This window comes from Mesocricetus auratus, unplaced genomic scaffold (genome assembly GCF_017639785.1).
Source record: "Mesocricetus auratus isolate SY011 unplaced genomic scaffold, BCM_Maur_2.0 Super-Scaffold_100053, whole genome shotgun sequence".
Classification (NCBI taxonomy): domain Eukaryota; kingdom Metazoa; phylum Chordata; class Mammalia; order Rodentia; family Cricetidae; genus Mesocricetus; species Mesocricetus auratus.
The window spans coordinates 1,105,759-1,125,064 of NW_024429230.1; the positions used below are offsets into that span (position 1 = coordinate 1,105,759).

Consider the following 19,306-nt stretch of genomic DNA (forward strand, 5'->3'; position numbering starts at 1 on the left):
TAACAAAGTCAAGTCCTTTGTTAGGAACACACAAACACCACTCATACAGAGGCACATACAGTATATACAGACAGAACAGACAGACACCAGTCACACCAGTCACACATACAGCACGCACAACAAACAGACACACATAGGGATGGACACACACAGACACAGGGACAAACATTCACAAGGTAGCCTTCCGGAAGTGCTTTTATATCTTTCCTTAATGCAACACCTGTGCTTTACTGGTGAGTTGGAGTTAGTTACAATGTGTATAATACATTGGGGGAGAGAGAGAGAGAGAGAGAGAGAGAGAGAGAGAGAGAGAGAGAGAGAGAGAGAGAGAGAGAGAGAGAACTTTCAGGACCATCCAAAGCTCTCTGTTCCTATTCTCTGTTCTGCATTCATGGACACAAAACCACCTCTGGTTAGGACATCTTAGATACTCAAAATGTGTTCTTTGCCCCCAAAGAATTGGAAGTCTAACACAGACTGCACCAAAAATAATCAGAGATGTCAGAGAATCTGACTAGCCAGTAGGACGGCAATTCTATGAGAATTGGCGCCACTGGGATTGTTCACCCAGGTGAAGACGTGGAGGGCAGAGGAAAGAGGAAGAGGGCTGTCTGTCACACTGCATAACGGTCTCTGTTTGTCCAAGAGGAAATGAGGTCACCCTGCTGTCAAAGAATCAGCATGACAGCCTCCAGCCAAGTAATTCGGAGTCATGAGAGCTGTTGGGGGAGCAACGTGAATCATGCCAGCCGGCTGGGAATTTCCTCATATAAAACTAGAGTTTCGGGGTAAGTCCTCAGGCTGTTACATCTCTGTTTACATTTTGATCATGTTTATTTACAATTAATGGCTTCTTAAACCTAAACAAAACTGGCCACAGTCTTCTAAAGGAAGCAGCAAGTTACCTCTGAGGCCTATGGGATCTCTGACTCAGTGGTTCTGTGGGCTGCTGGCAGCTGGGCTGCTCAGGAAGATGTGTTCTGAAGGATGGTCACCTGCCCACCCAAAGGGGGATAGTTAATGTGCACTTTCCCCATCGAGAGGCTGGCATCCTGGCCTCCCCCTGCCTACCTCCTGGGTCTCTTTCCCAAGGTTCAGGTGTGCAAGGTCCTCAAACCCTACAGGGCTAGGCTCAGGGAAATAAAGCAAGGCTTGGGCCCTAATGAATTATGACGACTCGTTCCCCCTCTTCCATGAAAGGACCATCAAAATGGCCACAAGTCCTTGTTTCTGACACCTTGGAATCCTTTCTGTGTACTTCCAATTATGCCTGAGGGTGTGTGTGCGTGTGTGTATGAGTGTGTGTGCACATGTGCATGTGTGTGTGCATGAGAGAGTGTGTGTGTGTGTGTGTGTGCTAAGGTGACTGAACCTTGGAATTCTTTCTGTGTACTTCCAATTATGCCCGAGGGTATGTGTGTGTGTGTGTGTGTGTGTGTGTGTGCTAAGGTGACTGAACCTTGGAATTCTTTCTGTGTACTTCCAATTATGCCCGAGGGTGTGTGTGTGTGTGTGTGTGTGTGTGTGTGTGTGTGTGTGCGCGTGCACTAAGGTGACTGAACCTTGGAATCCTTTCTGTGTCCTTCCAATTATGCCCGAGGGTGTGTGTGCGTGTGTACATGCTTGTGCTTTGTCCTCAAGATTTAAGAGTCACACACGACCTGTCTTTCTGGAAATTTATTTTATTTGGTAAACAATGGTTTTTGTCTTCATATAATAATGTCCTATGATAACACAGAATACTGAATACAAATGCATTTAAAACGTGAAATTAGCTTTTTGGAATGGCTAATGCAGGGATATGTTTAAAGCTTTAAAAACAGTATGAAACAGCATTCAGTGAAAAGTAAGCATTGCCAGATGGTGAAGGCACACGCTTTTAATCCCAGCACTGGGAGGCAGAGGCAGGTGGATCTCTTTGAGTTTGAGGTCAGCCTGGTCTACAGATCGAGTTCCAGGACAGCCAGAGCTACACACAGAAACCCTGTCTTGAAAAACAAAAGAAAAAAAGAAAGAAAGAAAAAAAAGCATTCCTTTAGTCTTATCCCTCAGACCCAGGCTCCTCTACTATAATGGGAGAGTGGTTACTCCCACTGTTGCTTGTTTTATGACCCACGTTAGCAAGGTCTGACTGTCCTGTTGTTTTCATACTGCTGCAGTTTGTCGTTCACATTAGTAAGAGTCTCCCCCCCATTGTTTGTTTTTGTGGTTCTACGACCTATATTGACTGTATTCATTTTCTTATTTAAAAAATTATTTTTCATGTTACATACCAACCCCAGTTCCCCTCCCTCCCCTTCTCCGGGCGCTCCCCGCCTCCCCTGCTTCCCCCCCCCATCCAATTGACTGCATTCTTTTCCACACAAATAAATGAACTGTTCAATATAGGTAATTTTCAAAAGACCCATTGACACTTTAACCAGAGTCATTAGCAGTTGATACCCCAAGACTTTGCTCCTACACTCCTATAATTTATCAGATCATAACCTTTATCAGATTTTTTGTTTTGGTTTTTAGAGACAGGGTTTGTTTGTCTCTAAACCAGTAACTCTAGACCAGACTGGCCTCGAACTCACAGAGATGTCTCTGCCTTCCTAGTGTTTGGATTAAAGGCACGTGCCATCGTGATTTCTAAAACTATCTTTCAAGCTGGCCGGAAACGAAGCAGAAATCTGAATAAAATCTGACCTTGCCCCCCCCCCCTCCCACTATTACAAAGACACTTTTGTCTTCTGATTCACTGATTGTGTTAGTGACATTTGGGGACCCAGCTTTTGACATATGGGAGCCTTTGTTACCAAGTATTTTTGCCGTATAAGAACTGCAAATTAAGAGCCGGGCGTTGGTGGCTCACGCCTTTAATCCCAGCACTTGGGAGGCAGAGGCAGGCGTATTTCTGTGAGTTCGAGGCCAGCCTGGTCTACAGAGCGAGTTCCAGGACAGCCTCCAAAACAATACAGAGAAACCCTGTCTCGAAAAACCAAAAAAAAAAAAAAACAAAAAACAAAAAAAAAAACCAAAAAAAAACCAAAACCAAAAACAAAAAACAAAAACAAAAAACAAAAACAAAAAAAAACCCCTGCAAATTATACCCCTCTGTCAGCTATCTAAATAAGTGTCCTAGCAGGTAAGGCTCAAAGATGGACAGGTGGGAGAACTGATTAAGCCACTAGGAAGAGGATCCGCGAGCTAGTGTCTGGCGCGCCCTCTCCACGCTGCACTGGGGCCTCTCTAGGTGAACGTAAGAAGGGGAGAATGTAGATGCTTCTGGATCCCTCAGTCCAGACCATGTTAGTTCTCTCCGCTGGAGACCCTGCGACCCCCTACAAAGTCCAGGAAGCAAGCGCGGTCAGGTGGGATGGAGGGAAAGGAAAAGGGAGAGAGCGCCGCCCTCCGCCGAGCCTGGGCGGGGCCAGGGCTCGGGCGGGCCCTAATAAAGGGCCGGCAGCGCCGAGCACAGACTGGAGCCTTAGAGCGCGGGCGGTGGGTCATCCATCCTGTCCGAGCCTGCCTGCCGGCGCCCTTCCGCTGCAGTCACCGGTGAGTGTTGTTGGTCTGAAGCAAGCGTGGCGGGATGAGGGCTCCCGCACGCCTTCCTTTCCCCTACCTTAGCGGGAGGACTGTGAGCCAGGTCACCACTCCAGCCCCTGCAGTGTGGTCCATGCTGCTGTGCGGGTCCAGAGCCAGCAGAGGGGAGAGGCGACGGGGCCTGGGTTCTTGGTCCCTACTGGCCCGCCCCGCATGGGACCTGGAGCTTCTCCCCTTGAACTGCCCTGACACCGCTCCGCTTCTTGCCCTGACTTCTTCCTTCCTTTGCAGAACCGCTCGCTGTCTAGAGCCCAGCCTTGCTACCATGAACGTCTGGCTGGCATGCCTGCTCCTCCTGGCCTTGGTGGTGAACGACTCTGAAGTGAGTGGTTTTATCAGGCAGGGGCTTGCGGAACCCCTAAGCAGCATCGCAGGAAAAGGGCTACACAGGGAGCTGGCAGTCCTTAGGCATCAATAGCAGGTCCGTTCTCTCCAGGGAAATAGGACAACGTGTCAGCAGAGGGCTAGAGCACCATCTGGAAAAGGAGGAAGAAGCTCTAGCCTGTCTTAGCCCAAGGGCACCTGATATGTGTGAAGTTTGCTTGAGTCAGTCCGTGTCTGGATGCTGGAAGCCCAGGGCCTTCATTTGGAGATCTGGCCAAAAAAACAGAAAGTGGAGAGGCAGACGGGGGTGGGGGGAGTGGGGGGTGGGGGGTGGGGATGAGAAAGAATGAGGTTGAATATCACTGGAGGAGACAATGGGTTTTGAGTTTGTGGCCTGTTTATCCCGAACATGGATTCCCTAGAGCATATCACCTCTGATGACCCCCCCCACCTTCATCTCCTGCAGGGTGGCCATGAACTTGGAGCCTCTGACCAATGTGAGTATCTACTCCCTTGCACAATAGTTGGCTGCACAGACATCTTGGAAAACCTTAGGAGGCATGGCTTCCCTGTCCCCGTGGGGAGACTGACTGCCCCTTGATCCTTATTTACCCCACGTTTGCTCTTGCCAGCAAACTGCGGCTGTCAGAATGGAGGCGTATGTGTGTCCTACAAGTACTTCTCCAGCATTCGCCGATGCAGCTGCCCAAAGAAATTCCAAGGGGAGCACTGTGAGATAGGTATGGGATTTTTGACTCTCCGTCGGGGAGGAAGGGAGGACCAGAGATTCCAAGGACAGGGAGAGATGGGCAGGATGCAGGAGTAGGCAGGAGCTGAGCCTGGTGGTGTGGGTCTGTAAGCCCGGCACTTAGGGAACGGAAGCAGAAGAATAGTAAGTTTAGGCCCAGCCTGGGCTACATGGTAAGACCTTGTCTGAAAAAGTGTGTGAGGTGCAGTTGGAGATGGCTCAGTGGTTAAGAACCCTGGCTGCTCTCCCAGATGGCCTCTGCTATGATTTTCCAGCACCCACATGGCAGGCGGGTCACAGCCAGTCCCAGGGATCCGATGCCCTCTTCTGGCCTCTTCCAGCACCAGCTATGCAGTTGGCACACAGATATACATGTAGGAAAAAAAAAACCCATACACAAAATAAACGAATAAAATAAAAAACCAGGCAGCAGAAGTTAGGAGTTAGGACACACATCGAGTCTCATGAAGTGGTGGCTGTGAAAATGTCACCTGCCCGGTCTGAACCCATGTCCCCTCTGAAATGCCTGTCCAAACTCCCCCTTTTGTCTAATACCCTGTAACCCTCGAATTATCTGTAGATACATCAAAGACCTGCTATCATGGAAACGGCCAGTCTTACCGGGGAAAGGCCAACACTGACATCAAAGGGCGGATCTGTCTGGCCTGGAACTCCCCTGCTGTCCTCCAGAAAGCCTACCATGCCCACAGACCTGATGCTCTGAACCTAGGCCTGGGGAAACACAATTTCTGCAGGTAGGTGAAGACTGGATACCAACAATCCTTCCTGTGGGAGCCGGAGACATGGCTCAGCAATTAAGAGCACAGGCACAGGACCTGGGTCTCTGCATCCACTTGGCAGCTCACCACAAACAGTTCCAGAGGACCTGATACCCTCTTCTGGCACTGATGGGCGTCCGTCATGCACAGAAATGAATAAAGGAAACACCCATACACATCAAAACAAAGCAACTCCCACCCCCACCCCATGGCCTCTTAGAAACCTATTCTCCCAGCCCTCGGTATACTGGCACAAGAATCAGATATCTGGCTGAGCATTCTCTGGCAGGGGGGTTGCGGAGGAGGCATTTTGGGTTAGGATGACATTCCCTATCCCTTCATGTTACCAGGAACCCTGACAACCAGAGGCGACCGTGGTGCTATGTGCAGATTGGCCTAAAGCAGTTTGTCCAAGAATGCATGGTGCAGGACTGCTCTGTCAGTGAGTATCACTGGCTGCTTAGGACAACAACGGGGTGATGACAGGTGGAAAGAGACAAGCTCCTATCGTCCCCTTCGTCCACTACCGGAGGGATGAACATGACGTCTGCCTCAGTGGGACTCTTCACCCTTTGCTCCTCCCCAAAATATGTATCTCTTTCTTTTTTAGGCAAAAAGCCCCCTTCTTCTCCAGATCAACAAGGGTTCCAGTGTGGCCAGAAGGCTCTAAGGCCCCGCTTTAAGATTGTTGGGGGAGAATCCACTGTCATTGAGAGCCAGCCCTGGTTTGCAGCCATCTACAAGAAGAACCAGGGAGGAATCCCTCCCACCTTTAAATGTGGCGGTAGCCTCATCAGTCCATGCTGGGTGGTCAGCGCCACACATTGCTTCATGTACGTACATCCCCTTGTCTCTTCCCTCTGACCCTTCCTCCCACCCCAGGCCTGTTTCTGTCTCCTTCCCTACAGAGGTCTCCCGCCAAGCCTCTCTTCGTGTAGCTTGTGGCCTTAAGTACAAGTAGTGCCTCGAGGCCTCTATGGCAGAGAGGAGGAAGTAACAGGGCTTCTTGCGATCATGCTGACATGCCTCATTTCTCACAGTCATGACCCCAAGAAGGAAAGCTATGTTGTCTACCTGGGCCAGTCGAGGAGGAACGACTATACTCCTGGAGAGATGCGGTTTGAGGTGGAGCAGCTCATCTTGCATGAAGGCTATAACGCTGATAGCCTGGCCCACCATAATGATATTGGTGAGCAGAAAACTTAGTTACCAGGAAGAGGAGAGCCAGCAAAAGAGGGGTCCGACAAAAGCCCAAAGTAGTGGTAGAAATTGTTGGGGGAATTGAAGTTCTGGCTTTACACAGCAGCTTGTGGAGAAGAGTTCAGAGCGAATCGCATGAGTAACTGAGGGGTGTAAGTGCTGCTCTGTAGAGTATCCCCAACAGGTAGCTGCTTCTGAGTGGGAAGGACCCTGCTGGCAGATGGCTTGGGCTGGGATGCCCTGTTTGTGCAGGGGAAGGTGGGTGCGTCTGTCCATACCCGAATATAGGGTTCATAGAGTTAAGCCGTGGCAGGTTTTCAGCTCAGCTCCCTTAGCAGGAAACAGCCTGTTCAGATGTACATGGTAACTCTGGCTGCCCGAACATCCGTCATCAGCTGAAATAAAGCATTTGGAGAATGTGGTGGGGAGGCTTCTGGGTGACAAGACACAGCAGACGCTCTTGGATACTCTGCGACTCTAGTATCACGAGTATAGATCAGTGCTGTAGCATTTGGAGGGGAGAGATTTTGACCATCTGACCTGGCAGGTGATAGTCTTTTCCCTTTGACCTGTCCCTTCGACAGCCTTGCTGAAGATACGTACCAGCACGGGTCATTGTGCTCAGCCATCCAGGTCCATACAGACCATCTGCCTGCCTCCAAGGTTTGGTGATGCTCCTTTTGGTTCAGACTGTGAGATCACTGGCTTTGGATATGAGAATGAAGGTAAGTAACAGTTGAAGCTAAAGCTGGGGGAGTGTTGGGGTCCAGAAGCAAATGTGGCAGACTATCAAAGGGACACTGAGGAGACAGAGATTGGAACACTATGGAGGTGACAAATAGGTCCAGGGACAGAGTAGGAAGCAATGGGCAACCATTCAAATGGGATGAGCCACTGTTGGTGGAGCACAGGCTCACAATGGAGCTTTAAAAAGAGGGATAAGGGGTTTCCACATGTGGGTTATGTTTTTATCTTCACCCTTACAGAAGGTCTCATGTATAGATACACCTTAATGATTACAGAAGGTCTCATGTATAGACACGTCTTAATGAAAACATTCATTTCCTCTGTCTAGGTGACTATATCAACCCAAAGAACCTGAAGATGTCTGTTGTGAAGCTTATTTCCCATGAACAGTGTATGCAGCCCCACTACTACGGCTCTGAAATCACTTATAAAATGCTGTGTGCTGCCGACCCACAGTGGAAAACAGACGCTTGCCAGGTAAGACTCCCAAGCATCGCCTTTTATCACTCCCAGACTTCCCACTGCTCTTGGATTTGATCTGACAGGTCTGAGGAGTTTCTTTCTAGCCAATAACCAAGAATCAAGGACTTAGATCTTTGGGAGCTTATGCCAGTACTTACAGCTTCAAACATTTGGCATGAGCCTGTGCTACACACTTTAGATTAAAAGGGACTGAGAACATTAAAAAAAAAAACCAGACATGGTGAAGCACATCTATAACCTCAGCACTCCTAGCACTTCAGAAGCTGAGACAGGAGGATCATAAGTTCAAGGCCAGCCCACGACACATAGTGAGAATTCAAGGTCTGTGCTACAGAGCAATAGCTTTTCTCAAATAAAATAAAACAAAACAAAAATGCAAACAAAAAAAACCCAACCAAACAAAAACAAGACAAGACAACAACAAAAAAGGGATGGGTGCCTAGCTCAGTGGCACAGCGCTTGCTTAGTATTCTCAAAGTCCTGAGTTCAACCCTCCACTCAGGAAATAGAGACCATAAGAAAAACCAACAGTCTGGGCACATAGCTTATTTGGAGTACTTAGGCAGCATGAATGAAGCCCTGGATTCAGTCCCTAGGACTATGGGTAATGAAATATGACAATTCTTCAGCTACATAGTGAGTTCAAAGCCAGCCTGGAATACATAGGACCTTGAGATGTTGCCCCAGTCTCCAAAACAGATACAAACCACAACAACAAAACACAGATACCATTCACGTCACTTCTGGGCCTTTGACAAAAAACAATATGATTGTCTAATTCACTGCTCGGATCTGTTAATTGTGAATTACAAAAGAGCAGGTATTGGAAAAGGGGGGAGAAGCCTTACCGAGAATACCACTGGTAAATAAAATGCTGGGAAGACAGAGGAGCGTGCTTCAGCTCAGAGAACCAGAACTGTGACAGGGCACTCTGTATTCCAAGGTGAGGTGTGGCAGGCTCTGGGAAAGCAGCTCAGAAACTAAGTAAAAGTTTTTGCACTCAATTGAATAGGAAATAGGGAGTTACCAAGGTCTCCTCAGGCATGGCTGAAGGGTGGTGACCCTTTCCTTACTTCTCCAAGACCTCACCTCTTTTTCTCTCTGACTTCCCAGGGAGACTCTGGAGGACCTCTGGTCTGTGACATCAACGGCCGCCCAACTCTGAGCGGGATTGTCAGCTGGGGCCGGGGATGTGCAATGAAAGACAAGCCAGGTGTCTACACGAGGGTCTCACGCTTCCTCAGCTGGATTCAAGCCCACATTGGAGAAGAAAATGGCCTAGCCTTCTGATGGCCTCCAGGTGGCCAAGGAAAGAAACAGATGGGTCACTCACCCCTCACTGCCATGCTGCCATGGCCTCGAAGCAGGGTCCTCCCTATCAAACGTAGGGAAGACGTTGAGAAGGGCAGGCTCTGCACTGTTTGCTTGTGTTGCCCAGCAGGGTGAGTGCCAGTAGCTTTACCCACAGGCACAGGCCTGGGTGCTGGCCACCCAGACCCCCTGACCAGGATGGAAAGTTGGTCCTGACTCAGGATGATATTGACCAGGAGTTGTCTCTTTCTGGACTAAAGCATCTGAAGCTGTTGAAAGGTCTCCTGAGCAAGTGTAGGAGGAGAGTTGGTTCCCCTAACGGGTCATTCATGAGGTCTGCAGTTGGGAAAGAAATGATTTCCCAATTAGGAAGTGTAACAGCTGAAGTATTTTGAGGGGGCTTGTCCAATATGAGAACAGTGGTTTGAGGAATAGGGACACTAATGGCTTGGGGGAACTGCTCTCGAATTCCACAAATGGATCGGAAAATATTACAGACGTGTATGTTTGTTCTCTGTGCACAGGCTGTGAGTGTGAGCCTGAGCAAGAACTGGTGTATTCCTGTGTCTAACTGCAAGTCTAGGCATTTCCCTAAACTCGGGACTGTGATGCTGGGGCCGCTCAGTCTTCCATGTGATGCTCCATGTGAATGTATCATTCTCGGGCATGACCCGTGACAAGCACTAAATGTCTGTTTCACTTTTTATATTGATGTCCACTTCTTGGCCAGTTATCTTTTTTACTTATTAGCCTGGTTCATCCAATCCTCACTGGGTGGGGTAAGGATCATTCCAATATACTTAATATTTAATAATTATGTTCTGCTATTTTTATTTATATCTATTTTTATAATTCTGAATAAAGGTGATCAATAAAATGTGATTTTTCTGAAGATTCCAGTTTCTCTGTGATTCTTGTATGAGAGCAAAGCGGGGAGGGGACAATAAAAGAAGGAAATATTGAGGTGATTACATCGTGGTAATGTCTGGAACATCCGTGAGCTCTTTTGTACAAGAATGCTTGCATGAGGGAAACTGCTGGCCCATGGCAGGCATGGGAGTCCACGCCATTAGTGAATACCCTGAAGGCTAAACAGAGACCGATGTAAGTTCAGGGTCAGTTTGGTGATTTCAAGGTCAGTGAGGCTAAAAACATAAAATCCCCGAGAAGGAAAAGAAAAAGCTGATTCAAACAAAACAGCAGTGTGGGCACTGAAGACATGGCTAGGCGGTTAAGATTACATGTGCTTGCTGTTGTCGCAGAGAGCTAGGGTTTGGTTCCCTGCACCCACTTCAGGTGGCTGGTGACTGCTTGTAACTCTTCTGGCCTGTGTAAGTACCAGCACCCACAGACACATGATTAAAAGTAAATCTAAAAAAAAAAAAAAAGGATGAAAACATCAGCGTGAGCCGGTATAATATCTCATGCCTGTCATCCCAGCCTGGGAGAGACTGAGTTTGAAGATAACCTGACTACAGAGTATGTTTTAGTCTTTAAAGAAAAAAAAAAAACATAAACCGGGAGATGGTGGCGCACGCCTTTAATCCCAGCACTCTGGAGGCAGAGGCAGGCGCATCTTTTGAGTTTGAGGCCAGCCTGGTCTACAAAGCGAGTTCAGGACAGCGGGGCTACATAGAGAAACTCTGTCTCAAAACAAAACAAGCACAAATAAACAAATAAAGAAAGAAAACAGCCAAACACCAAACACCAAGCCATTGTGAATCTGGTACTTCAGAGAAAGCAGACGTAATTTTCCATCGTGTGTGGGAGCTGGTGCTGAGTTTTCTCTTTGTTGGTGGAGCATATCTGACTTGATGTGGCCCGGGAAGGCAGGGATAGGAGAGGTCAGGCTGGCTGTCACAGCACCTAGGCTGTGACACAAACTGTGCCTTGGTGAGTAGCATTCAGGTTGAGTTGTGTCTCACAGTGGCTTCCTCAGCCTGGTGCTATGGTGCAGTGTACCTCTTAGATTACTTATTCACTTTTGAGATGGGGGCTGGCTTGGCACTCAGTATGTAGACCAGGCTGTCTTCACACAGAGTGAGTCCACAGTTTAAGGGCAGGTGTCTCTGCCCACCGAGTGAGTCCACAGTTTAAGGGCAGGTGTCTCTGCCCACCGAGTGAGTCCACAGGTTAAGGGCTCTTTGTTTCTTTCTTTTTGTGGTATTGAGGATTAAAATCCTACATTTTAGGATTTAATCTGTATTGTGTTTTCTTTACTTTGAAGTAAGGTCTTACAGGGCAGCCCTTAAACTCACTCTGCAGCCCAGGCAGACATTAAGGGTGTGGTCCTCCTGCTTCAGCCTCCTGTTGCAGGCCTGCTCAACGAGGCCCCACTCACAGTGAGCCTCGTGGGGATTGGCTGTGCCACACTCTCATTACTCTGCTCCCACCAAATCCTTGGGCTGACCTTAGCCATCAACATCTGCTCGAGTGAAAACTGCTGATCCACAACACCCTACATAGGTGACATTCCGGGAAAACAAAATAAACTTTCCCAGGGGTGAGTGTGGGGCAAGGGCTGTGTTCTCTCCTGTGTTAATGCCACTCATTGCCATCTGTAAGGTTTGGAACTCAGAACTAAAGCTGATGCCATCGTAGTAGGGGTGACTGCATGATTTGAATCAAGCAGCTCTGAAGAACTGAGGTATGCACAGAGTGCAGGCTGGAAGACATAATTAGACACAAAAATATTGGGATTTCCAAGTCATACTTCGAGTTTGGCAGTGTTTCTCACAAGAGTCACCTGAGAAACTTTTAAAAATATCTACACACCTATGCCCCACCTGTTAGGGGTTATGATTCAGGTCAGGGCTGGTGCCAGGTCTGTGATCTCGGGAAAACTCACGAGGTGTGTTAGATATGCACCCCTGACGAAGAACCTCAGGCGACAGGCACTTGGTCAGAATCCATGAAGGGCCCAGGGATTTCGAGACCCGGTAATCATGAGTTCACAGTCAATTTTCCCGAGTGGGGGTTCTGCGGATCCCTGAACCTTTAATTCCATAATCTGGCACCTAGCACAGTGTGTGTGTGTGTGTGTGTGTGTGTGTGTGTGTGTGTGTGTGTGTGTGTGGTTTGTTTTTTTTCCACACAGCACAGCTGTGCTAGTTTTGCAATCAGTTGACCTGAACTAGAAACCTGGCTTTTAACACTAGCTATGTGGTTTGGAAAAGACCATTAGCCTCTCTGTCCCCCTGTCCACGTTTCCTCGACCATAAATGAGATAACAGGGCTACTGAGAAAGCTCACTGGGTGAAGGGGCTTGCTGCCACACCTGAAAACCTGAGCTTGATCCCTAGAACCGACACGGTAAAAAGTGACTCCTGGAAGTTCTCCTCTGACTTCAGTTCAGTGCTGTGTGACAATCGTGCCTACACACACACACACACACACACACACACACACACACACACACACACACACACACACGGTAGGGGGTACCTAATTAAAGCACCCAACTAGTTTTTACAAAGCTAAGTAACTCAGGGTTTAATCCTTCTTGCCTCCCAACCCAGGACTGCACTAGTGTTTGTGGGCGCAGAGGACTTGCTGGGAAAGAAGGGACCTGACCAGAAGCTAAATCGCCCAGCCCAGGCTAAGCTGCCGTTCAGCTTCTTCATTTCTTCCCAGAGGCCAAGAAGGATCTTGTCCAAACTTGAGCAGCCCCAGCAGCATCAGGGCTTCCAGACACAGAAAACAGGAAGTATGAGCCCCACTGGCAGGTTGAGCAATGAGGCTGTGAAGGTCTGCACACTGTTCCTCAGCCGCCTCCTTTGCCCTCAGCTACCTTTCTGAAGATCTGCTTGCTTCCCCAGAAACTGTTCTGGAGCTCTGGATTCCCATTAGCCCTTTTCCTCATTCCAGGAAGAGGATGTTGTAGTATTTGGAGCTCTCCTTTACAGTAGAAAAACCAGAGGCATAGAGACATCGAGAAGCCTGCACAGGGCAAACGCAGCTGCGAATGCAGACTCAGGCTTTGAACTCAGGCAGCTGGCTCCAGAGGATTCTCAGGCACCGCTTTACAAAGCAGCTTCACACCGATCAAGCAACCTTAGCCTTTTCTGCTGAAATCAGGTTTCACCGAGGTGGTTTCCGTTTTCACCAGAATTCTTCCTTTTGAAATACATTGTGGCCAATTCAATTATCAGGACTCAACTTGAGTCCCAGATATGCTTTGTCTTTCCCAGGCCAGAACCCGACGACAGCCACACCCCTGCACACTCATTCCCTTAGAGGCCACCTTCCTCCCTAGCAGGAAACATCCGAGCTCCTCCTTGAATCAGACAGTGAAGAGTTGCTGACAAACGCTTAAAATAACCGCTCTACTGAGATACAGTTCATGGACTATGCAATTCATCCATTTAAAGTATATAACTTGATGATTTTTAATATATTTACAGAGTTGGGCAATGTCACCATCAATTTAGGACATTTTCATCACCTCACAAAGAAAACCTGAACCATTGAGCAATTGCTTCCTTTCTCTTCCTAGGTCCTCAGCCCAGGCAGCCTCTTACCTACTTTCTGTCTCTGTGGGTTTGCCCATTCTAGACACTTCACATAAGTAGAATTATATAAAACACAATCTCGACTCTTTCGGTTAGCATCATGCTTTCAAGTGTCATCCATCCTGCAGCCCGAGTCAATATCGCTGCTACATGTTAAATAACGAGCTGGGAGAAAAGGTGGGTTAGGCTCTTTTCTGACCCTGCAGTCATGTTGAGATCAGCACCATATTCTTTCTTCTCCCTCCTTCCCTCCTTCTCCCCCGCGTCCTGTTCTTTTTTGAGACAGAGTCTGGCTATGTGGGTGAGCTGCTGTGTAGCTCAGACTGGTTTTCTTTTTTTTTCTGTTTTTTTTTTTCTTTTGAGACAGGGTTTCTCTGTGGCTTTGGAGCCTGTCCTGGAATGCTCTTTGAAGACCAGGCTGGCCTCGAACTCACAGAGATCCACCTGCTTCTGCCTCCCGAGTGCTGGGATTAAAGGCGTGTGCCACCAATGCCCAAGATTTATTTTTAAAGAAAAATAGAAAAATATTTCCTTTTATTTTATGTGTGTGACTTTTTCCTGCATGCGTGTAAGTGCACCACGTGCGTGAAGTACCCACAGAGCCTGGAAGAGGCTGTCAGTTCCCAGGATGGTTGTGAGCTGCCATGTGAGTGCTTGAAACCAAACCTGGGTCCCTGCCAAAGCAGCTCCTAACTGAGGGCCACCTCTCCTGTCCACACCCCTCTACTTCTTTCTTTGTTTCTTTTTTTTTTTTTTTTTTTTTTTTTGGTTTTAGAGACAAGGTTTCTCTGTAGTGGAGGCTGTCGGTCCAGCCTGGCCTCGAACTCACAGAGATCCGCCTGCCTCTGCCTCTTGAGTGCTGGGATTAAAGGCGTGCGCCACCAACGCCCGGCTCCTGGTGTCATTCTTACCCTTGCCTTTCTATTTGTTTTCCTTCCCTCAACCCTGCTCCAACCTGTGTGTGTGTGTGTGTGTGTGTGTGTGTGTGTGTGTGTGTGTGTGTGCATGCATCCTTGTTCTACTTAATCATCCAGTAAGGTCTAAAATAACTCATTAACTTTAAAGCCTTACTAATCCAAGGAGTGTGCTCTGTGTCTCTCTGTCCCTGTCTCTCTGTGTTTGGCTAAAAAAGTCAGGCACAATGGTGTACCTATAACTTCAGTATTTCTGAGGCAGAGCCAAGAGAATCAAGAGTTCCAGGCCATCCTGAACTCTAAAGACCCTACGTAAAAACACAAGAACCTCTTCTCAAAGCAACACAGCCCAGGGTATGAGGTTTGGTATCTTGAAGGGGATTCAAGATTTTTTGATTCACTGATTTATCTTTTCTTTATTCACCTAACATTTACTGAGGGTTGGTCAAGAGCCTGGCACTCTGCTGTATGCTGGGTGTAGTACTGAACAGTCTCACCAAGCTAAAGGACAATGAGAGAACAGACAAGCAACCAAAGAGAAAACGTTGAGGAAGACAAGCAGGACAGGTGTGGGGGCTCAGAGAGTAAAGTGGGGGAGGTGACCTGGAGAGAACACTAAAGATGACAGAGGAAAAAGATGGCGTTCTGAGCGGGGGAACGTCACATTCAGAGACGAGGAGGAGCAAGAAGAAGAAGGAGGAGGAGGAGGAGGAGAAGGAGGAGGAGAAGGAGAGGAAGAGGAAGAAGGAGGAGGAGGAGGAGAAGGAATGGAAGAGGAAGAAGAGGAAGAAAAAGAGGAAGAGGAAGAGGAAGAAGAAGAAGAAGAAGAAGAAGAAGAAGAAGAAGAAGAAGAAGAAGAAGAAGAAGAAGAAGAAGAAGAAGAAGAAGAAGAAGAATTAGAAGCAGCATAGCATGGAAGGCCCAGTGACCTACAGGCAGTTTGGTGGCTAGGCTATGGGCTGCACTGGAGAGGTCTGGCTGAAGGAGTGATCATGTAGGGTCTAGAGGTTTGACTCTCTGCTCCATGAAGGAATTTGGACTTCATTATGACAGGGAGCCCATCAAAGAACATTGTGAAAAAGCTGATAAAGATTATTGGGCCTAAATGAGACTAAGAACCTGCAAAACCAGTTTGGGAACTATTTTAATTAGCCTCAAGGGAACTGCAGAGTTTGTGAATCACGATTGTGGGGGAGGAGGGTACAGTAGGGATAAAGGAGAATGGCAGAGATACAGCAGATGATGCTGACTCAGAGTAGGAGGAGGAGCACTATCATTTGGCTTAGAATCACAACTTTAGACAGATAAGGTCATTATATTATTTTTCAATGGAGAGACCAAGGCAGAATTGGGCGGGACCAGTATCTCAGGGAAACTCAGTTGGTTAATGACCTCTGACTGCCCACCTACTGGAGGAACTTGTCCATCCCACCATGATCACTAAACCTTGATGCTATCCAGGCCTGTTTGGTCCTTGCTTGTCTCTGCAATATCCCAGGTCTGTTCAGCCCTGTGACTGTGGTTCTAACCTCCTGTCCTGAAATGCATTGTCAGTAAATCAGTGGATGAGTCTCTGGTATGTGTAAAGAAATCAGCAGATGTTGGCTCTAGTTGCCTTGTGATTTCTTGAAACTGAGTATTTACCGTGTTTTAGGGGATCACATGCACTTACTAGATAAGCAAATTCTAGCATGCAGGCTGTGGAGATGCAGCTTTTAGGAGGACTGTGTAGCTAGTGTCTCCTCATCCCATCCTCCAGATCACTGATTTCTGTAGTCTGCCAGTTGCCTCCAATTTTTACCTCCCTTTTATTTAAATTACATGTCTCAGCAGACTCTTCCTATCCCTACATTATGTTTTTGTTTTTGTTTTTTAGTTTTTTGAGACAGGGGTTCTCTGTAGCTTTGGAGTCTGTCCTGGAACTCGCTTTGTAGAACAGGCTGACCTCAAACTCACAGAGATCTACCTGCCTCTGTGTCCCAAGTACTAGGATTAAAGGCTTTACATTATGGTTCTTTCAATGCTTTCTTTCTAGAGAAAGTAATAGCGTGGAGAACAGAACTTTGTAGCTACAACTTAATTTTTTTTCCTTAACTGTCTTGGTGCTGAGTATTGGCCCTAACCCAAGATTTCTGTCTTGTTCTCTATTCCTACACACCCCTCACCATCAAAGGCTGAGAGATCCTACCTAGAAAGGTCTAAGGTTTTGAGCCCTGCTGGGCCTGCCATGTAAAATCAACAATTATTTATTCATGTCATTTTTACTCTCCATTGGAATATGGCCGCTCTTGTCGTTACTGACCCCAGAAAGCTATCAGAAGTATCCCAGAATGCTCCTTGATAAAGGCATCAGTAATCCTTCTCTCAAAGTCTCCCTGAGACAAGACATTGACTCCTTCTCTCTCTACGGCTGACATCTCTCAAAGCTGAAAAACTACAGGAGGAACACTGTTCTAAAGCATAGTTCTAGCTATGCATGGCGGTACATGTTTACAATCCAAACTTTCAAGGCAGAGGCAAGAGGATCAGGGGCTCCAGGTCACTGGTTATATATGAAGTTCAAGGCCAGCTCGAGTTACACTGGATACTCTCAATATCAATGGCATGCCTTTAATCCCAGGACTCAAGGAGCCGAGGCAGGTGGATTTCTTTAAGTTCTTATTCCCTCTGGTCTACATACAGAGCTACAGGTTAGTCAACGCAACATAGTGAGACCCCCTCCCACACACTAAATAAACAAACAAAAATAAAAAACAAATCATTAGTTCTTCAGATATGATCTGCAAACCAGTAATTTTTGTGTCACCTGGCACTTACAAGTTATCAGACCCCACCACAGATCCCTTAAGCTACAAACTCTAGAGGCAAGGGAAATGGTGTCTCACTGTCAAGTTTGACAACTGCTATTCGAGACACTAATTCTCAGACTTTGGTATGCATCCCAACCACTTAGCAAGCTTCACTTGATCTTGTTCAAATGTACCACCTGGGAAGCTTTTTAAACATAACTCGGTTTTTTAAAAAAATGAACTGAACTCATCATCTCCTGTAATCAGGTTGGCGAATGCCCCAACTGTCATTAGAGAGCCTTCATCCAGTGACTGATGGAAACAGATGCAGAGATCTACAGCCAAGACTGGGCTAAGCTCAGGGAACCCTGTTGAAATGAGGGAGGAAGGGGAGTCAAGCCAGGGGAGTCAAGGTCATCACAAGAGAACTCACAGAAATAGCTAACCTGGCCTCATAAGAGCTCACAGACTCTGGACCACAACTAGGGAGCCTGTATGGGACCTACCTAGGTCCTCTACCTACATGTGACGGCTGTGTAGCTTGGTCTGTTTGTGGGACTCCTAATGTTGGGAGCAGGGCCTGTCCCAAATGCTTTGGCCGTCTTCCAGGAACCTTTTCCTCAGCCCGTGTTGCCTTGCCCAGGCTTAACACAAGGGGAGGAGCTCGATCCCACCATAACTTGATATGCCACTCTTTGTTGGCCCCATGGGAGGCCTCCCCCTTTCTGAACAGAGACAGAAGAGGAGTGGATTTGAGTGGTGGTGGCAGGGAGGGAATGGGAGGAGAGGAGGGAGGGGAAATGCTCCAGAATAATCATTTTGGGCACTGTGAATATGTATTACTCTCATTGGTTTAATAGAGTCAACTGGCCAATAGCGAGGCAGAAAGAGGTTAGGCAGGAGAGTCAGACTGAGAGAACACTTGAAGAAGTATGGTGGTGTCGCAAGTCAGACGCAGAGGAGGCAGGAGAAAAAGGTACCACCTCATGGTAAAGTGTAACTAAGAAATATGGGTTAATATAAATTGAAAGAGCTAGTTCATAACAAGCCTAAGCTATCACCTGAGCATTTATAATTAATAATAAGTATCTGTGTGGCTATTTGGGGGCAGGCTGGTGGAACAGAAAACTCCTACTGGGAAACTGTAGTTGGGATGTAAAATAGATGAATAAATTCAACAAAAAACAAGATTTACTTATATCCAGGTGGTGGTGGTGCACACATTTAATCCCAGTACAAGGGAGGCAGGGCAGGTGGATCTGTGAGCTTAAGGCCAGCCTAGTCTACAGAGGGAGTTCCAGGACATCCAGGACTACACAGATAAACCATGTCTCAAAAAAAGAAAAAAGAAAACCTGGACTGGTGGGCTAAAGAGAGGAATCAGTGGTTAAGAACATTGCTCCTCCAGAGGGCCCGGGTTCCAGTCCTAGCCTCTGCTGGCTAGCTGCCATCTATAACTCCAGTTCCAGGGGATCCAACACCCTTTCCTGGTCTTTTTGAGCGCTGTGCATAGTGCACTGACATGCACACAAGCAAAACACCCATACACTTAAAAATTAAAAAAAACTGGACTGGTATCTGGGCAACTATATTTTTAGTTAGCTTCCCTAGGTAATTTAGCTGCTCGTAATGAGTTGAGAATAATGTGGTGGGGGATCAGAGGGAAAGGCTGTGGAAATGTCTCTCAGTGTTCCACACGCCAATTAATCTGGAGCTATGAGGAGTTTGTTGGAAGCCGGAGCCTGTATCAAATGCACTGAATTAGACTCTTGGACCCGAGTCCTGGGCGTCTCTGTTCAGAGTATTCTAGATGACTCTCTGTCATGTTAATGTCAAGTAGCCACAGAGCAACAGGTTGGTATGTGTGCCCAATGTTGGGTGCTCATTAGAATTACGGGGGTGGGGGGCAGTA

The 19,306-nt window shown here is 47.5% G+C and overlaps 1 protein-coding gene across 2 annotated transcripts; it reads left to right on the plus strand.

Annotated features, from left to right (window-relative positions):
• Positions 1–750: 750 nt before the first annotated feature.
• Plau (plasminogen activator, urokinase) lies at positions 751–10,072 on the plus strand. 2 transcript variants are annotated; one of them, XM_040735958.1, is made up of 11 exons: positions 751–788; positions 3,820–3,910; positions 4,379–4,409; positions 4,545–4,652; positions 5,241–5,415; positions 5,790–5,881; positions 6,050–6,272; positions 6,480–6,628; positions 7,224–7,364; positions 7,715–7,863; positions 8,983–10,072. In XM_040735958.1, exons 2-11 carry the CDS (start codon positions 3,854–3,856, stop codon positions 9,157–9,159), a joined length of 1,302 nt encoding a protein of 433 aa, XP_040591892.1. In that variant the 5' UTR covers positions 751–788; positions 3,820–3,853; the 3' UTR covers positions 9,160–10,072. The 2 variants fall into 2 exon arrangements, with proteins under 2 accessions (XP_040591892.1, XP_005083594.1); XM_005083537.4 differs by lacking the exon at positions 751–788 and adding an exon at positions 3,394–3,540.
• The last annotated feature ends 9,234 nt before the right edge of the window (positions 10,073–19,306 follow it).